Source organism: Harpia harpyja, chromosome 8 (assembly GCF_026419915.1).
Source record: "Harpia harpyja isolate bHarHar1 chromosome 8, bHarHar1 primary haplotype, whole genome shotgun sequence".
NCBI lineage: Eukaryota > Metazoa > Chordata > Aves > Accipitriformes > Accipitridae > Harpia > Harpia harpyja.
In genome coordinates, this window is record NC_068947.1 from 45,351,170 (window position 1) to 45,371,816 (window position 20,647).

Consider the following 20,647-nt stretch of genomic DNA (forward strand, 5'->3'; position numbering starts at 1 on the left):
AAAAACTTGCTTCCCAGCCCATTACTGGAATGGGTCCATTATCCCTTCCTTGCATATGTCCTTCCTTCTCCACAGCTCTGTCCCAGAAGTGCTTTGGGCAAGCAATGCACTCAGGGCAGTACCTCCCTTCTTTTGCTTTTTGGCTGCCTCCATTTCCAATCCACCTTTGCTAAGCTTATGCTTTACCTCTAGCAATTCACCAATGTCTGCTGGTGAGACAGCGTTTCAATTGTAATTTTGAAACACTTCCACCAGCGTGAACTGTTGTCGCTTTTATGCATGCTTTTGATTTCCTTTAAGCTCTAAGCATCTTGAGGAAGGCAGTTTAGATCTGATTTTTCAAAGGCTCTAATCTGGTATCATTCCACTTGAAGCCCTGTGGGAGTGGTGGGCAGTCAGTACTTCTGAAAACCATGCTGCTTCCCTTTTGGTTTAGAGCTGTCTGAAAAACTGAAGTTGTTGAACTGAAATACACAGTATTTCAACCAGCTCTGATTTGGGTGTTTATTTACATTTACAATATAATGAAACTAAAAGCAGTCTCACATAGTCTCCTATGTATTTGCTATGCCATTAGATCACATGCAGGGAAAAAATCACAGTAGTAGCTTCTCTCTCCTCTGAGCATTTGGAAACATAAAGAGAACCCAAACATAAACATATTCCATGTTACACAAACATAGTACCTGAGATACAATTATTTTTCCACATGCGAAGTGGCACACTTCCAAGTACCTAAATATCTTATAGTTTTTTAAAGTACATTCTTCAGTTGTTCAACAGTGAAAGTGGGCCAGATATTAACTAGAAGTTGCTATTTGACACCTTCTAGTGTAACTCACAAGGTGAGTTGACTAATAGAGTAATCTAGGTAATTTTTGTTATGAGTTGACAATTCAAAAAAAGTTACATGAAGGCTGAAAAGAAGAGGGAGAAGATGTGTTAGAGTGTGAAGTTTGAAAGTAGCATGATGTAGATGTAAACACACCTCAGACCTGTCTGGGTTGCACCTTCCAATGGTGCTGAGATTGCTGGGAATTGAGGGTTCTCTTCTAAAGTCTCCCGTTCTGCAGAACATCACATCGCTGCACACCTGCAGCTGTGCAGTTTTGAGGACTTGCAGCCAGTATCCTTACTCCGTGTAGGGCTTGAGGGATCAGTAGGACTAGTTGCCAAATAAGGTGCCATACAACACAAATAAGATCAACAAGCTCTGGCCCTTGCTGCTTAGGTAGATGGTATCTCTCAGGTTTTTTAACTGCAAGATCTGTTGAACATTGTCAAATGATGGATTTAACTTAAATCCTATTTTACAAAGTTTGCCAGACTCTTTCTTGTCTTTATAAACCCCATCAGTGATCCACCAAGTCATTTCACCTTTTAGAAAGAATCGGAAGCACAGGAATTCAACAGGGGCTATTGAATTAAACGAATGCAAAGTTCTCAATAAGTAGCCAGAAAATACATTTCTCTAAAAATTACTTCGAACAGTATGTTTTCATAAACAAGTCCCTGACTATGTCATGTCCAACGGACCAGAAATTCCAGACACTATTGGAGCTAGATGCATCAGGAGAAATGAGGCACTCAAATGCCTTGTGATGTGCCAAAGTCCAGTGTTTATGGATCACTGGTGTTCACGTGGCCTCCACTTAACCCCTTAGCATGGAACCAAACCCAGGTCTCTCACATCCTTGGCTGAGTGCCAAAATTGTTGGACTTCTCAGTAAGACGATGGCTTCTTTTTGGAGGGTATGTGCGGTTGGATTAGGCTTCTCAGAGAAGGTCTCAGCCTGAGGCGAGAGGGAATGCCTGTTTTAGGGATGCTGAGGGAGCTTTTGTATGAGATGGACGCTGAGCAGGTCAGCAATGCCAGGCCTCGGGAGGTTAGGCTCACACCCAGCCCCAGAAGCGTGGGGTCTGTCCCTGGAAATGGAGCCAGAGGCATGTTCAGCTGCTTGTGAGGTGCAGCAGGGGTTTTGTGAATGACAGTGAGACCAAGGGATGGACACGGTAGGCATCAACGGTGGAGTGTAGGGATGATACCTTCTCCTTGTACATTGCAACCTTGGTGCAGAAGGGTTTCTTACTATTACATTTTGATTTAGGAACATAGAGGAACGAGGTTAATGCGTTTATTCAACACACTTGGTGAAAATATTTTAAGACTACCTTCTCTGGGTAACTATCTTGACTGTTACCAGCTCCTTCAGTTAGAGTCCGCATCAGCATGAATGCAATTTCCATGCATTGTTTCAGTCTGGAAATGAAACAATTTTCATTAATGGAAACCTGGTTCTCAAGCAGAACAATTAGACCCACTTCAGGTTGAAAAAAGATAAAAGCATGCTAATTTGGATGGAGGACTCTTCTTTCAAGGCAGCCAATTGAGTCATCAGCCTGCCACCCACCTGACCGTCTGACAGGTAATTAGGAGATAGTCCTCTTTTTGTGCGGAGTGTGTGCATAAACCTCCACACGCTGGTGTCGCTGCCCATTGGGACTTCCAGAGGAAAGAGCTAGTCAGTGGCAAAAGAGTGAGGAGAGCACGTTTGTCAGACGGTGCCCAATGAACTGACTTGTTTTTTGATTTAGTTCATTATTTTTGTCTTCTAACACCTACTGAAGTTTCTGGCAGTAAAGTCGTCATGGCAGACCTGGGCTGCAAAAAACCCAGCGACTGTACCGTCTCCAGGCTACTCAGCGTAGTGGAGAGTGAACTCCGGGCTGGGAGAGACAAAGGCGATCCCACTGAGAAACAGCTCCAGGTTGTCTTAGAGGATGCGACGCTCTGGCAGAGATTCAGGGAAGTCACTAATGAGATGATCGTGACCAAGAACGGCAGGTGAGTGATCTGCTCAGCACAGTGGGCTAAGTGTAGGTGATAGCCAGGGGGGTTAAGTGGAATAATAATAACCTCTGTGTGCAGACTTGCAAGAATTGCAATGAGCACTTAACAGTTTATCCCTGCAGCCTTGCAGTCCCCTAAAACCAGCATTATGAACAGAATGGGGTGTCCCTCCTACTTTTTGGTCGGAGCTAAACCATCACTGCTACCCTTTATTCCTGCTTGTGAAACATGCTGGAGAAAGATATTGACTGACTTAAGGTTGCACAAAAAGGGAACTTTTGCAAGGGGATAGATGGTACCTCTCAAAACCTTTTGAATGGCTTCTTGTACTAATAATCATCAGCCTTTATTAGCAAGTCCTTACCTGTAAACCTCAAATTACTGTACAGAAGCAGATTGGTGATGTTATTGCCAGCTGCAGTTCCTGTCTCTCTGGCCTTGGGTATTAAAAGCTTGTACAAGCAGTCTGCACTGCAATGGGCTACAATAAAACTGTGCCCTATGGGGCATGTATGTGCAGTCCGGATTGTGTGGTCCCACAATGGTATTGCTCTGTAGCTGTTGCTGGTGCCCTTAGAAACAAGCGCGGAATATTGGTTAACGCACACGGTTTTAGAAAGACAAAATATTGTGATGTAAATGGATCACATATCTTACTATTTGGGGAACACAGAAAGGCATAGGAAAAGAGTGCAAAACCTAGTGAGAAGGATACTAATTCTGAATCAGACACTGGCTTGAAGGAAGTTCTCCACAGAGGTTCTGCTCTGAACTGGGCTGACAGCAGAGTCAAGCCCATAACAGACAGGCAACGACTAGAATAAGATTCACTGGTACAGTGGTATTAAGGTTTTCATTTAATGTGTACCCTCGCCACCCCTCTGCCGCATGTCTTCCCCACCCCTACCCCCCCCCCCCCCAACATGCATGCATTTCTTTTGCAAGACCTCTCAGGAGATCCACATAGGAGAGAGGAATTAAGAGGTGGAGAGAAAGATTTACTCATATGGTGTGACTTTTATTAATTTTGCAGACTTTGAGTTAGTGGAATTTGAGGACAGTATTACTGTTGACTGTAGCTTGACAAGGGACATAGGTGAAAGCAGTTAAAAGGAAAAATCTAGTCTGTTGGCTCAGCAAGGTTATTCCGTTGAGAGAACAGCTACCTTGCCAAAATATCAGCTCTTGGTGTAATGCTGCCTATTGCCATTCTGATTCCTCCCAATAGCCTGTGGGGATAGAAATCTTCTGCTGAGGTTCTCTTTACACTGAGAAGCTGCTTCTGCTTCATTTAAATTGCTTTAAAAACTGCTGTTAGGCTACAGCAAACTTCTGAGTGGACTTCCACTCAGTGTACGGTAGCTTAAACTGACTCCTTAGCAGGGTAAGTGACCAAAAACGAGGTAAGATATGTTTGCCTCCAATTAATTAAATTGGTACAAAGAGTTGCACCTTACCAACAGGGTTTTTTCAGTTTCTTTCCTCTCAGCTAATGTAACTCATGATTGTATGGTGATACTAGTTCTCTCTAAAATGTCTAGGTGAGTGTATAGATAAAATCTTTTTATGATGATAAGGGAATCTTTCATTATTTGAATATGCCTGGCTACTTTTTATTTCATTGTGTAAGCTGCCTTGTTTTTCTTTATTCTAACTTATACACTCCTTATCAGCTTGATCCTATTTTTCCTAAAGCCAGTGACAGCTCCAGTAATGTTAGTGGGGGCAGGAATAGGTTTTTTTATGATCAAACTACAGCAATCTCAAAATAAAAAAAATATAAGTGTGTCATGCTGTCATGTTCATAAATCCTTTTTAAAAAGTCAGTGTAGCATTAGGGACTATGAAAAAGGATCTCTTGCATTTCTGAAAGTATCTTCCATAACAAACACATCAGCACACCAAAAAGAAATACAGACAGTGGCCTGCAGCAAAGCTCTCTGAACAACTCCATGCTATTCAAAAGGAGACAAATTTGAGACAGTTTCCTATGAGTGCTGAGTTCTTTTCACGCTCAAGATTCTTCAGTAATTGTCTTCAGAGGGATCCTCAATAGAAAAAATATTGATCTAATTCTGCTGCTGCTTAAATCAGTAGAACTAACTCAGTCATTCTTGCTGAAGGGTATACAAATGCTTTTGAAAACTGTGTTCTACTATTAACGAGAAGAGCCAGTCTGAACTTCTGCGTGTGAAAACTAAGACAGTCTGTGTGGACACATTGTTAGCAAAATTCAGAAATTAAACTGAAACCTGATACAGGAGCATCCCAGAGAATGAAAGGCTGATTGATTAGTGATCCTCAAGTGTCAAATTCTAGTATGCACAATTCTATCTGCTGTGATTGAGTTATCTCTAATTGGTATCGAGGGTCCCAAAATGTCATAATTAGGTGAATCAACTTCAGTGTTAATACATAGATATGTCTTCATTGCTGTATCGTACTTCATTATAATAATCACCTGCCACAGCACTATGCCTAGGTACACAGGGAAGATAGATATATTCTGAACAGGATAGACATCAGTGAAATTAAACCTCATGCTATATCACAAAATACATCCCAATGGGTGCAGCTGATACGGTGGGAATCAGTTTCCTATTTTACTCAGATTTATTGTATTCAGTTGGTATTTTGATATTAAACGCTGTGTTCTCTGATTAAGCAGGTTTTCCCTCTCAGTGTTTATACCATATTAGCTATGTAGTATCCTGAGACTTTGCAATCCACATTATTGCATGGAGGCAGGCAGGTGCCACTGTTCCCTTTTGCATATGGGGAGAATCCACAGTGGATCAAGGCAGGCAAACGTGAGTTTGGGGAGAGAAGCTCTTTCCAGGCTTAAATGCTAAAGCAACTTTACTGGTTACTACACATTCAAGTTTGATATCAAACATGTTCCCACTCATGTTCTGTACTGTGGAGTAATTGTAGCAGATCTGCTCTAAATAAATTGAAGGGGCTGAAGTGCTCAGCTATTGCGGTAACGGAGGTCATGTGTGTACCTACCCAATCATTGAAACAAACATTCTGACTGAGGCAAATTTGGAGAAATCATAATTTGCCATGCTAAAGGACAGACAAATGTGATTTTAAGAGTAAAGCCACTTAGTCAGCGGAACAAGTGAGGTGGTAAGTTTTCCATCATTAGAATCTGCACAGTCAAGACATGCTGGTCCAAGTGAGGCAGGGATTAACTGTGCGTGAAGCAGGTTAACGTGGGGACGCGCTATAATCTCTGTGGTACCGGAGGCTAGACTTGATGACACTGTATTCTCTTCTGGCATTGGTCTGTAGGTCTTTTGGGGATAAACTCAAGCCTCTCAAGTAGAAAGGCAGAGAAGTCTGCGTTGTGGGCAGAGGAATTACCAACCTGTATGTAACAAATAGTTCTGAGACATCTAGTGAAATTAAATTTTCATGTGGATGAATTTTACTCTCCAATTTCAGCTAAATATCTGAGTGTGTTACTTTGAAGACTGACAGTAGGGGATCTAGAGGGTGCAGGGAGCAATGTATCCATACTTTTTATCACATCCCAGTTTGATAGTTGGTGCATCCTGGTCAGAAAGACACATTAAATGCAGCATACAAATCCTTGGCTAAGCGGCTTTTAGTTAGAAAGATCACGGTTCAATATATCTTTCGCAACGTTGCACTGGCCCTACATCACCAAGTATTTACATTAGATGAAAAATCTCAAATTTCTCAAATCGTGTCTTTTCCTGTCAGCAGAAGGTGCTGAATGTATACAGCAAAAACTATATAAAGGTGGCCAGAAAGGTAGGTGGCGAGTGGGATGTCATAGGAGATTGTTAGCAATCTGCAGTTGGGTGTCACTGGAGAGTACAGCTGCAGGGGCAGAGACTTTTGGTGTCCCTTGAGAGAGCCTGGAATTTCAGTTCTCTTCTTGTATATTTTGGACGTCTTGCACTGCTACCTAACTGAGCCTAGAGAGCTACCTTACCTTAGCCCCATGGCCACGGACCTTGGAAAACTGCTGTGGTTGCCTGGTGTAACCAGTCTCTCTGTACACATAGAGAAAAGGAGCTTGAAGATTTATTGGCCTGTGCGTAAAAATGTGGCATGGCAAAATGGCAGTTGCCAGGAGAGGTCAGTACGGAGGTGTCTGGGGCAGGGAGGCCCCTTACTCATATAAGAAGAATGCAGGAGGTAATACGTAACAGCTATAATAATCCTCCACAGTAACGATGCATATTCCTTGACAAGCTAAGAAACTTAATGAATAGGACACCTTTGTTGGGAGACTCCTCTGTTCTGCTGACCACAAATTTTTCCCAGTTCCTGAAACTGTTGGAGTCCTACTAACTATTGCTGCAGACTTTCAGGCACTGAGATGCTGATTCAAAGCTCTGTGGTATGGATTACAAGTACTGGGACAGACAGAAAACTGCTGAAAGTCTAGCTGTGAGCTGCTGCAAATCTCCTTTACAAAAGAAAAAATAATAATTAAAAGGGGATGGAGAAAAGGTGGCATCGGACCTTTAAGCACAAAAGGAGCGTTTTCCCAAAACTAAACAAAGGCAGGATTTCGGTTTTAAATGCACAAGATGGTGGGAAGGCTGGATGGTAGATGTCTAGAGCTTAGTAAAGGACAATGTTGCATCTAAGGTGGAACTAAAAGCAGAAGACCAAGCTGATGAGGTCAGAAATATGGAAGGATAGGACCAAATTACTGGAAGAATTGCCCAGTGCAAGGTCTAATGGCAAGGATTTTAACCAGACTTCTCAAATTGTATGTTTATGTAATAGTAGTGGGACAGTATGTGAATACTTGCACTCAAAGGGAGAAAACACATTTCAGCTAACTACAGACTTTTTAATATATCCCTGTAATAAGAATTCAGGATATATTTTGAAGCAAAGAGTAAAGAAATATGTGGCAGACAATGGAAAATAAGATAAAAAGGCATTTTATTAAATTTAAGTCATGCCAGACTAACCTGACACAACTCTGATAAAGTAAAGAAGTATTTTTAGACAAGGAAAATGTAGCAGACTTATTAGGACATTTAGAATAGCACTACCTGGAAACCATTACTCAAGTGGGAGATGTTGGGGATTAACACAAGAACCACAGGAAATGACAGAGGGAAGTGACTGACTTTGCTCACAAAGATGATAGAATATGACTGTCCCTTCAAAGGAAGGGAGAAAAACCTTTGTATAGAGTAACATGGTCAATAAATCTAACTGGAGTCTGATGAGTACCTGGCTGGGATTATGTCCCGATTGCTGGAGGTTGCAGGATGATTTTAGAGGATATATCCAGAGTCAGACCAAGTGGGATTTGGCCACTGGACAGAGTACGGGACTGTGTGTCAGGGGAATCTAAGCACCAAAGTAGTGCACTTTATAATAGGATTCTGCAGTTAATGCAGTGAATCTGTGGTTCCAATCCACCTTCTCAGTCATTTTCAGCTCTGTTCAATCCTGTTCACGCCTTCTTGTCCCACACCTAAGGATGTATTTAGCATGTCCAGATCCCAGGGACTCTGTTGATGCTATACACAGTTCATTATATTTATAACTCTTGGCATGAACAAGACCTTAGTGCCCTACTTTAGAGATAACACTTTTTTTTCCAAACAATTGAAATAAAATGAAGGATTAACCTTTAAGAGACTTCTCCAGCTAGATGGAGGGAGGGAGGATATTTTTTACATTGACCTAATCTGTGAGCATCTGGTCACAAACATACTGAGGAGAGTCTTTCGCAACCAGTTTCCAGTGGCGTCTCCCTTTTTTGTTTCCCGGCCAGGCGGATGTTCCCTGTTTTAAAGATCAGCGTGTCAGGCTTGGACCCAAACGCCATGTATTCCTTCCTGTTGGACTTCGCCCCGACTGATGGCCACCGCTGGAAGTACGTCAATGGAGAATGGGTGCCGGCTGGGAAACCAGAGCCACCAAACCACAGCTGTGTCTACATCCACCCAGACTCTCCAAACTTCGGAGCCCATTGGATGAAAGCTGCTATTTCCTTCAGCAAAGTCAAACTTACCAACAAGCTCAATGGGAGTGGGCAGGTATGGCCTAATGTTTCCCCATACACCTCTTGGCTTCAATTGCAAGCACCTACCAATCAAGAAATATCAAGGGTGCATTTATGTAATTATAGAGGCCCTTACGGGCCTCTTCACCCACAGATGCCAATTATTCACTGGAGGCCAAATGTAAACAGGAATAAACAGGCCTTAATTGGCGCTTTCAGATTTTAATGGATTTCTTGATGTTAAGAGAGACAGAGTGCTGTGGTTTACTTAATCATCAGGGGGCTTTTCAGAGTTGGTCTTGTGTGCTGGGGATTTTTACATAGGACTTCAGAGAAGGGAAAAAAAATGGTCATGGGTATTAGGTTTTTGTTGTGTTCCCCCATGTTGTTTGGTGTAAGTGGAATGTTGGCAGGAGTCAGATAGCAGAATAAAAGGCTGCTCCTAAATGAAATAATTACTATGTCTGCTTCTGCATCATGATAATTATCAATATTCTATTGAATCAGCTTTGGCCTTTGGAAAGAAACCACATGTACCAGAAATAAGTGACTTTCTCTTTGAACCCCTTAAAAATGCAAACACGAAAATTAGTTTTGTTTCATATTTTATTTTTGATGATGCATCTAAAGGTAAAATGTTGCACAAGACCTTTTGTTTGCTTGTTTGTTTTGTAAAAAACTCCTACATTGGATGATACTTGTCAGCCCAGAATCAATCTCTTTCGTGTAAATATTATACGTTCTCTATCTGTTATTTCCATTAGGTTTGTGAGGTAAGTCCATAAGCCTAGTAGCCTAATTAGGTAGGAAATTATCTCAGTTTTCACAGACTGGAGAACAGAAAGATGACCTGACTTTTCCTAAGTCACACATGGAACCAGCACACAAGATGTATTGTGGAGCATAGAATGGGATCTGATTTTGCAAATTCTTCTCCTGCATTCAGGACCTCAGAAAAGTCAAAGGCCTCAGAAAAGTATGCATAGGGGTAAAAAAAGCTACAGGAAACCAACTTGGAGGGTCAAAGAGACCCTAGGGAAAAAACAAAGGAACATGATATGTATATATGGTGGAGAGGAAAAAAGTAGAAAGGAGGGGAGGAAAAGCCATATAAGAAACAAAAGTCTCCAAATAACAAATGACTGAAGCTCCCCTTGTTTTCTTTTGAAATCTTGACAACAGTGTTGAGGTAAACTATGTCCCCGCTCTGTGCTTCAGCTTCCCCTTCTGTGTTGTTACTAGGAAGTAGTAGCTGACCAATAGTGCTTTATGCTAATGGCTGCATTCTTCCATGTATATATATATAGGTATGCACACAGCATTTTCCAAAGTACAGATTTTTCTTGCAGTAGATAGAATTAAGCAATGTAATAGACTTCCTGAAGAAGGTGTATTGTGGAATGAACGCTATTCACAGCTTTTAATGCTAGGTTAGAGACATCTGCCAAGGCTTGTTTAGATACACTTCATCTTGCCCAGAAAGATGACTAGGTGACTGCCTCAGCTCCCTCCTGGCCCTGATGTCTCTGATGGTGATTCTAAGTCTTTCAGATAGTAGAAGCAGGACAGGGATTGCCCCTTAACCATCTCAACAGCCTCTAGTGCAGTGGAAGCCCAATGGTTTGAAGGCCATAGCTGCTAACATAAATATTCACTAATGCTGCTGTATTGAAAGCTTTAAATCCAAGTCCAGCGAAGGCTCTTTCTGTTCAGCCCTGTAGTTCATCAGAAGAGAGGAAGGCACCTGCCCTTCTGCTCTCAGTAATCACTGACTGGGGAGGTTTAGCAGGGACATCTGGTCTATTAAAGAGCCAGAGCGAAGAGCAGCTGTGGGGTATCAGAGTGGCGTTGGGGTCTGTCTCTGTTTTGTTTTCTGCAGATAATGCTGAACTCCCTGCATAAATACGAGCCGCAGGTACACATAGTTCGTGTAGGAGGCCCCCACCGGATGGTGATGAACTGCTCCTTCCCTGAGACACAGTTCATAGCTGTGACTGCCTATCAAAATGAAGAGGTAGGTGGATGCCACACTGTGCTCTTGGTCACCATTGATGAGATACATTAAAAGCTTATTAATTATAAGATCAGCATGGACAGACTGGTCTTTTTCTTGTTTCCCCACTGGTTCCATGCAGTATAATGCTCCATTCAGTCTAATACTCTGTCTTGTCTCTGCAGTAGAACATTGTCTAATCTAGTGTCTGGCTGCAGTACTAAGCCAGGTTTAGCTTAATATCCTGCCACGGCTATTCCAGACCGGTCCATCTGTCCTGGCATCCCAATCCCTTACTGGAAAAAAACCCTACAGTCAAGTCCAATATCTTCCTCCAGCAATGCCTGATACTTATAATGATAACCCTATCTCTGCCCACTCCTTATAATACATACAATTGCAGAACAGTGCAGCATTCCATGGGAAAATTTCTACCCAACCTCAAAACTGTAATTGCGGGATGCTTTGGATTGTGACAATTGCTAACTCATGTGCCACATCCCTTAGCTAGTGTTGCTACAGATTTGATTCATACTTGGTAGGAATTCAGTGTTTAAACTCTCTTGAGAGGGTCCACTATCCCACAGGATTTGCCAGACTGGACCGTGCCATTATGCTGCCCTGACTGGTGTTCTGCCTGTGGCACTGATCAGCACGCAGCACTCTGCAATGAGCAAAGCTCTCTCCTAACCAGCCCTGGAAAACATCATGTATGGGGATATATTTTGTTAGGCTAACCAAGGCAGTTCCACTTAGATTACTCTGGAAGATGTTTTGTCAAGTTTCTATTCCAAATTGCCTTCACTAACATGCCTTGTTTTCTGTAAACTCAAGATAACAGCTCTCAAAATCAAGTATAATCCCTTTGCCAAAGCCTTCCTGGATGCAAAAGAAAGGTGAGTTCATCTTTTTTTGCTCCAGTAGCATTTTGCTGCTGATATGGTTAAAACTGCGGCATCACGATGTGAAAGATAAATTATATAACTTAAACTTGTTTCTGCTGCCTTAAATCCAGAGTCACTCCACGGATATTAGTGGGGAGACTCTCTATATAATTATTACAATAGGGTCTGAAGTGAGTGAATATCCTCTTGCGGATCCTAGGACTTAGCGCTGTCTACACAGGAAGCCTGAAACGCGATGGTGTGAACTTCCCCAGTAATGTTATGCACTGCGTGCGTTCACTACGTTGTACTTACACTCCAATGAATCCCATAATTTGATAGTTAACTGCGGATGTCAAAAAGCTTAACTAAAGTGAAACTGCACTGCAAATGTAACGTAACTACGCTGCTACTATTTAATCTGTGTGATAACGTGTGATGTTTTTATTGAAAGTAACCTGTAGGTGCTAACTATATAAGATGTTAGAGGTGCTTCCATCAGAAATGAATTGTGGTTTGTCTTTCAAAGTTTTACTTGCATCATCCATGCTAATGCAGTAGGGCATCCAAATGATGCATTTCAGTCCATTATTGCTAACAAATTTTGTTTGGACCTGGTATGTCTTCTGACATGTGAAGTATCCCACATGCCTGCAGGAGAATCTGAATTTCTTTCCATTCATCTCGCCACATAAGCTGCTGTGTCTCAGCATCAGGGTTTCCAGCTGCAGAGGGGGAATGCTGCCTTTCGCTTGCTGGGCTGAGCAGGAGGCAGAGCCCTGTCTTGGTCTGGGCGGGAGGCCAGGCTGAGGCTGTTGATGCTAGCAGGAACAGTGCCCACAGGTAGATTTAGAATTCCAGGTTCAGCCCCCAAATTTGGGACAAACTTAGGAACATTTTTATGTACACCATGAAACCTAAGTTCCTGCTTCCTTTATGGCAGACTGCAGAAAAGTCCACTGCTGCCTAGCAAGTGGTTAAAGAAGATGGATTTCCCTTCTTTTTAACTTACTTTTCCATTTTTTTTAGTGAGTAGTTCTGTTTTTAACTTTCTTTTGGAATTTCTCAATGAGAAGTTTTACCACTAAGTATTTTGCTTTTCAGAAACCATCCTAAGGATGCTCCAGAAACAGCCTCTGAAGGTCAACATATGACGTATTCTCACTGTAAGGTTTTTATTTGTGTCAGCTGGAAGTTTTGCGTGGTATGATAGGTGCTGGGAACCTGGGACTTGCTTAACTGAATCATACCAGTCATTCACTGAGTCCTGAATTGTGTTCATTGAAAGGGACCCTTTAAAAAAAAAAAAGACGACTGAAGAAACCTCACAGTAGGAAATAATACAACAGTTTCTGCAGAGGGATCGTTTTCCTTATGATGCAGTTTTTCAAAATTAAAAGTAATCTAGAATCAAGATGATGTATGACATTTTTAGGGCTTCTTCCCCCCTCCCTCCCCCTTTTTGTATTTGTAACTGTGAATATTTTTGTCACCTATAAAATTACCTTTCATTGATGAACAGGTAGAAAAAATGGGCAGAGCAGGGGTTGTAGGTTTTTTTAATGATAGTTTTTCTTTCATTTGTTCTTTGAAGTTTGTGACATTTTCTGTTAGTTGTTTCAGGTCTTGTTTTCAGGGTTGGTGGGTGTGGGGTTTTTGGGGGGTTGGGTTTTTGGGGGGTTTTTTTGGTTGTCAGTTGTTCCACAAACCAGTATCTTGGAATCTGCTTGGTATTTCTGAAGCACAGCTGATTCTGCAAGAAGGCTGGTTACTTTCTTTATTGTATTGCAGTGGTTTAGTGCAATAATAGTTTTCTTCTCTCTTTCCCTTCAAAGTGGGTGGCTGGTTGATTTCCAACCCAGATACAATGTGTGCATCGGGAAGCTCTAATTATCAGTACACTGGACCTTTGTCTCTGCCAGCTCCACACACTCCCCACAGCTGTGAGCGATATTCAGCACTGCGAGGGCATCGGGCTGCTCCGTACCCACCTTCCTACATGCAGAGAAATCATTCACCTACAGGTACAACTGTAATGCTGCTTTGCTTCCAGGGAACAGACACTCTCTGCCTGACTGACCCTTGCTTTAGGTTAGCATAAGCATTAAAACAAGCAAGAGCGGAGGCTAGGAAATAGTGTGATGAGTGTCTGTAACAATCTGCACTGAACCCTGCATGCACAGAGTGTTTAAGGCAGCGAAACAAGAGTTACAAAGAGCTAGGTGCACTGTAACTGTTAATTATAAATGAGAGTGCATGATCTTGCTTAAAATACAGCTCCCAATTATACAAAAAGAGCATTGCAAGCCTTCTTTCAATGTCATGCTATGAAGCAGTTGCAGTCTCAAGTCAAAGCAGCCCTTAGGAACACAGTAGGAGCTGACTTGAGATGAGGGCATTTGGTATTGCCAGAATGTCTTTTGAGTCCCTTTCACTCTCTAGATCTGGGTGCAGACTTCCAGAAATTCACTCTACTCTGATTAGAGGAAATTAGCCAGAAACAAGACTAAGAATAAAGTAATCTGCTTGCTAATTAGAATTTAGCAAGGAATCTTCTTTAACGGAAATATTTAAGCTCAAGTTATAAGGAAATCTGTATCAAAACATTGCCAGTCATATGGCAACTATCATTAATGAAAAGACTATCAGTCAGACTTGCAGAAATGTATATCCTATGTCTATCATGCTGTACCTTCTCATATATCACACCTGGAATTATAATGGCACCTTGCTACTCTTTTAATAAACATGTGAATTTTGTCCTTTAACCTATGGTTAGAAACCTCATGATCAGATTGCCTCCTCAGGTCTACCCATGTTCTGTTGCCTTAAGACAATGTCTCTGCAATAGTCACTGAGGATTTGTTTCTTGCTTTTTTTTTTTCTTTCTTTTTTTTCCCTAAAGTTAATTTGTTGGAGAGCTCCAGCAATAACCTTCAGGTATTCTCAGGACATGACAGCTGGACTTTGCCATCCTCTCCACACGCTAATTTGCTGTCAGTGCCACACACAAAGGGAGCTGCCAGCCCTGGCCCCAGGTAAGGTTGCTGGAAAACTGCTGGTATTAGCAGCAGTGAGGCTTGTAGGACTGCCCTGGTGATTCACACTTTGTTCCAAGCTTTAATCGGCGTTGAGGATTTGAAACGTATCTTAAGTGCCCAACTTGAGATTCCTGGACAGATCTTTCCAACAAGCTAATTATCTCCTGCTCTGAAATCAATGGGAGCTTCGTTTTTCCCCAGCACTGCTGAAAACCAGGATCTTGGAAGAGCCACAGAGAACTCTGGTATCTACAATCTGTGAGCGTTTTAAAGCCAAATTATTTTTCTCTCTATATTCCTCACTATTCTCCTGCATGAAATGAGGATCCTACTCCCATGCAGGGATATAACAATCTAATTCATGCTCTGTTACAAAAATATTGTTAATAGGGTAGTAAACAGTTCTAGGAATGGCTGGAATTTAGACCTAGAGGGTCAATTAGTTATCAAGTATTTCCCCTTCTTTTCACAAAACAAATGCACACATTTCTTCTCTAATTGACATGCCAGTAAAATCAGCTGCAATTCTTTAAAATTCGTAAGCATCCACAAAAAAGATCTTTAAATCTTAACCTCACGTTTATTTGTACATTTCTCTCCATGCCTCTCTCCAACATCACCAGGTCTGATGGTCACTGGTGGTTTTTCACTTGAGATCTGCAAAGCTGATCTAGTTTAGTAGCTTGATTTGGATAGCAGATAACGCACTTGACTTTACTGTGGTAAGCCTTGTGCAGGGAAAAAATGCTTTGAAATAAGTCATTCAATTTGTACTGCTTTTTTTCCAGCCACTACCCTTGCCTGTGGACAGTGAGCAACAGTTCTGTAAATGTTGCCAGCGCAGGAAGCGAGGTGAACAGCAGCCCTTCAAGCATGTTTCTAAGGGGTAATGTCCCCCTACCCACTGCATCATCAGTCCAAATCCCTCTGCAGGGAATGGTGTCTGGCAGCATGGAAACGCAAGGGGAAACTGCTCCAGCCAGACTATCCGACTCTGCCTGGACGTCCTCACACTCCTTTTAATGGACAGGCAGCTCTTGAGGGAAGCTCAGCCAAACAAGATTGACACAAATGGCAAACGATCTCCTAGAATTGCAGCTCAGAGCAGGGATGTGTATGCAGAAAACCGCCTTCATCAAACATCACTTTCCACTTCCCACTCTTGTGTGCCAGCGAATCCAAAATGCATAATGCAAAGGCAGAAAATGTTTTGGGAGCCGGTTTATTACTGTAACCTTTATGCGTCATTCAGCATGATGTCCAGAAGGAATCTTTATAGTTAGTTTTGCTTCTATATCACATAAAAACTGGTCAGAGACATGGGACTGAGTGAAGCAGACATGGCAGCTGGATATTTGTATGTCATTTTAAAAGTCCTTTCTGTAACTAACGGCCAAGTCCAGGGGAAATTGTGAGCAAGTTCGCGACTGGTAATTTGAAGGGACAGCGCTGCTTTAAAAACTTTCTCTGTCACATGAAGGTTTTCACAATACCTGAAACTAAACCCTTCAGAGGATGAAATTAGTCTGACACCCTAACGACACCTGCATACACCTGTACTGTCTGTCCCCTTCCCTTCTCCAGCTCCTGTTTGCTGTTCGTGTGCTATAGGGATAATGGACACACTCAAGCTGAGAAAGTGGCTGCATTGTAGCAGCAGGGTGCAGGGCATCTAGTTAGCATTTATAGTCTGATGTGATAGTCTTTGAAATGAAAAGTTGCAATGTTTTCTATATGTGCTATTTTTGAAAGGGTGGAGGGAAAAGAATTATAGAAAAGAGATTCAGCTTGCATTTCCACTTTGCTTCTGGTATAGAGTACAAATAAAATATGAATAAATGGTGTATTATCTCCTTAGTGCCTTTCCAAGGTGTAAACACACATACAGTCTTTTTCACCTAACAGCCTCTGACCAAGTTAAACCAGCTCTGCCAGAAGCAAGTTGACAGGAATTTTCTATTCCTTGGCCAGCAACTGGCTGTATGCTCTTGGGCATGGTAATTCATGTCTTTGTACCTCTTTCCCCTCTCGCCTTTTGTCTGTTTCAGCTTCCTTTTTCAGGCTACAGCTTTTCCTATCCTGTGTGAGTGTACAACACCTAGAACAGTGGAGGCGTGATCCTGTCTGGGATTTCTAACCACTAGTGTGATGCAGATAATAGCAGTCATCCTCCAATCTTCCTTGTTCTCTCATTCACCTCCTCAGGCAAGCCCTATCAACTTCTCAGAGAAGAGTGCTGCCATTTGATCTCTTGTAGGGGTAAAGAAAAAATTGCAAGCTAACTCAGGTAGATATGTCCGTAGAATGAAACGCCCAGCAGCAATTCAGTTCTGTTTACAGTCACGAGCATTGATAGGGGCTGGATAGATAGCCCTCAAAGAGGAAATCCTCAGCATAGGTATAGAAGAAGATTCTCCAAAGCTCCTTGCAAGCTGGTGTCTCTACAGAGGTGGTTTTGCTTCTGCCAGATATGGCAACATTGACTTTGTGAATACTCATTTACTACATACAGGCTCTGGGAGCAGCATTTTTTGGGGGTAGACATTAGGGGCAGCAGCAAGGAGAACATTTTCATTCAGGCCATCAAATTTGCATCTGTCTGGTGAACTCAGCAAGCTCCTGTTTCATATTCTATTATCTCAGCCCTGAACCATCCCTTCAAGGTGCTCTCAGTGTTATGCATTTTCATGACTTCCCCATCTGGCCTTTTAGAATTGCTGCAGGCAAGACAGCATGCCAGGATGTACTCAGTAACACTGTTAGTTTTACTGACTTGTGCTGCTATCCCCTAAAAGCAAAGTCATGAAGTTGCTTTGGATGTGCGTTTTTATTAATGGTCAAACAGGAGCTAACAGCGCAAAAAGCTCTGTGGCCTGCTCTCAGTCTAATCCTTGTCAGTTCTGACTGTAAATCTGGCTTTCCACATTCTGTCAAAAGCTTGGTGATGAGTTTCTCAATGTTATGTTTCTCTACCTTGCAGCCAGAAATATAAGTAGGTGTTTCTCTCAAAACCAGCTCTGCTTTACAGATGAGGTTTATTAACTAACTTATGCTACCCTCTTCTGGCTGTTCAGCTCCCCACATACACACCACACGCTTGAGTCTATATAAGACGGCTATAGATGGTAAAAAAAAAAAAAAAAAAAAAAGGTAAGTGGTGACTTCTCTATGTTCCAGGACTTGCTATGCTTTCTTCACAGTTAACAAGCTGGATAATGTCTTAGTTTTCCCATATACTGCATTGCAGTAACAGAAGAATGATTATCAGGTGTTATACAAACTGTGTTTTTATTTCACAAATAAACAATCTAGGAGAAAATCCAATTAGCTTTCCTGATAGTCCCATAGGATTGGAAAGATAAAAAAGGGTCAAAATGAATAGGCAGAGTAATTTTTCTTTCTTATCACTGTACAAGCAGCCATGACTCATGTCACAGGAGGCAAAAAGTTCTGAGATCTCAGAAACAAGCTAAGTTTTTGTCATTGCAGACAACTTGATTTAGCCAAAGCCTGAGAAATGACATGGAGGGATAAGAATACCCCAGGCTTGCTCACTACCTTGACATTTTGCTACTTTGGTAAAGGCTTTGAGAATTGGTGTCTGGCTTGGACCAATTACTTCCAAGGAGCAGTGGGAGCACTGGAGAAAGCTTTTGCCACTCGTTCACAAGAAAAGCTGCTGGTCTAACTTTGCAGATCTCCTTTCCTAGTGCAGTGGGGTTCCCCACAGCGCAGTAACAGGCCGGGATGCACCAGGCTGGCTGCACCATTCTCCTGTGGGAGGCAGATTCCCTTAAACTGTTATGTAAACTGTTCCCATCCTGATAAACCGTTATTGTGGATCTGGTTTTGCACCTATAGTGCCCTTGTTCCCCAATAGATTTCTGCTTCCCATTAAAAACCATATAATAATAATTTCTGACTGAATATTTCACTGGTTGCTATAAGCAGTAACTGAAATTGCAGCAAGAGAAGAAAGCAAGCGTTCCCCCCCCAAGTTTTTATATATTTTGACAAAGTCACTTTTTGATTTTGCAGAAGAGAAATACGTTAAGAGACTGGAAGAGCTCTTTTGAGGTCTCCAGGTTAAATATACTACCTGGTATTAATGACAGTTCTTATTTTTTAACTTAACTAGATTACAGGGTCTCTTGGCCCGTGAAAATACGGTAGGTTTTGTCCTGACAGAGAAGCAATGCTGGGTGTCTGGGCTGCAAGGCAGCCGTGCAGTACTTGTAAGGCCTCTCACCTGGACAGCCAGAGGGCAAGGACTTGGGGCACATCTCCATACAAATCTTCATGTAATTAGAAGGAGGAACCGTTTGTTTTCAATTTCTGCAGGGCTTTAGCTCTGTACCCAGCTACTAAATGTGAGGTTGCAAGGTGGTTTGTGTGATGCCTCATTTAAGTCTATCAAAAAAAAAGGGGGGAAGGGGGGTCCGGCAGTGGCGCCGGGCAGCCCTGCAGGGCAGGCTGGCCAGGCGGGCAGGGACGCTGCCCTTGGCAGCAGCAGCCCTCTAATCCCTTCTGTGGGCTTCAGCGGCCATTGAAGCAGGGCTTCTCCTCAGCTTTCTCCCGCCGGGGTGGCGCCATTTTGGGCAGGCGACGTGTCGGCCCGGTGGGGACGGGTGGGAGCGGTCCCCTCGGCTGGTAGCGTGGGCACTGCCCGCCATTCGGGGCCGGTGGCCGGGTTGCCTCTGTGCAGCGTGGAGCGGTCAGCAGCCCTCCCCTGGCGCGGCAGCGGGCTCCCAAGGCAACGCGCAAGCCCTAGGCCCGGTCTGAGGCAGGTGTTTTTTGTCTCCGGCTTTTCCTTCAGGGTTTATTTTCCTGGCACTGGGGCAGGTGTCCTCCCAGGGAGGCGAGGAGGAGCCTCTGGCTACGCCCATGGAAGTGCGGAGAAGTTTTTCCCTCAGAGGGCAGCCCACAGCTCGCCAGGTAGCTGCCATTTTAAGCCTGCAAGAAAGGCTGATGCCTGTCCACCTCTGTGTGGCATGGTGGGTGCGCTCAGCAGCCTGGGTGGCCTCGTCTCAAAAAGTCGCACCTCCCGTGCTTCACTCAGTCCTTGCTGAGTCTCCTTCCACAACGGGTTGTTCCAGCCCACGCGCCTCACCTCAGGTAGCTGCGTGTATGCCAACAGAGGGGCTAGATGGCTTCTAATGTTCCCATCCGTGACTGTGGAGTTTTAGGGGAACGTCTCTTCGCTCCCTGACAGGCAGAAAACCAGAAAGCAGATAAACACCACCGTCCTGAAGTCCCCCCCACCAGCCCAGATGCTTCTTGGTGAGCCAGCCCTGGGGCATCCATCCACACAGACATCTGTGCCTCTGTTGCCAATGGAGAACAAGCAGCAGGTAACCTCCTCAGAAGTAACTTTCCCCCTTCACACCCTTGTCCAGCCCTGTTCCCCTCCGAATGGGCTGTAACCTGCCCTCCCAAGGAAATCCTGCCTCTGTGCTTGCACTGGACCCCATGTCACTGGTCACCACCCCTGCAGGTCTGCCCACTTCACCTCTCAGAGCAGACTTGACCAAGGTATTTCTGAGTTCTCAGGTCATCAACAGCTCTCAGGCTTACAAATTTTCGGTATTTTGGGGATTGTTCAGTAAGGATGTCCTGCCTGCTGCAGAAATGCTTTAGGATGACTGCCCAGTTTTTTCTAGTATGTACAGATGCAAAAAACGTAGGCATTTTGAGAAGGCTGGGTGTTTGACTAGGCACAGGATAAATCCCCTACGGTGTGGCACAGTTCAGCCAGGTTTGTAGTGAACAGAACAAATGAAAATGCCACGGCCTGGTTCCCAAAACGCTTCCTAGGCAATGGAGCGTCTGTTTGTAAAGGCCACTTTTGCTAACAAAACTCTGCAG

The 20,647-nt window shown here is 43.2% G+C and overlaps 1 protein-coding gene across 3 annotated transcripts; it reads left to right on the plus strand.

Moving 5' to 3' along the window:
- The first annotated feature begins 1,234 nt into the window (after positions 1 to 1,234).
- Positions 1,235 to 16,624, plus strand: TBX19 (T-box transcription factor 19). Of its 3 annotated transcripts, none has more exons than XM_052794968.1 (9): positions 1,235 to 2,845; positions 8,634 to 8,898; positions 10,744 to 10,878; positions 11,692 to 11,753; positions 12,846 to 12,907; positions 13,577 to 13,765; positions 14,647 to 14,779; positions 14,984 to 15,040; positions 15,571 to 16,624. In XM_052794968.1, the coding sequence occupies exons 1-9, from the start codon at positions 2,649 to 2,651 to the stop codon at positions 15,803 to 15,805; spliced, it is 1,335 nt and encodes a 444-aa protein (XP_052650928.1). In that variant the 5' UTR covers positions 1,235 to 2,648; the 3' UTR covers positions 15,806 to 16,624. The 3 variants fall into 3 exon arrangements, with proteins under 3 accessions (XP_052650928.1, XP_052650930.1, XP_052650929.1); XM_052794970.1 differs by having other exon boundaries at positions 14,984 to 15,027; positions 15,571 to 15,732; XM_052794969.1 differs by lacking the exon at positions 14,984 to 15,040.
- The last annotated feature ends 4,023 nt before the right edge of the window (positions 16,625 to 20,647 follow it).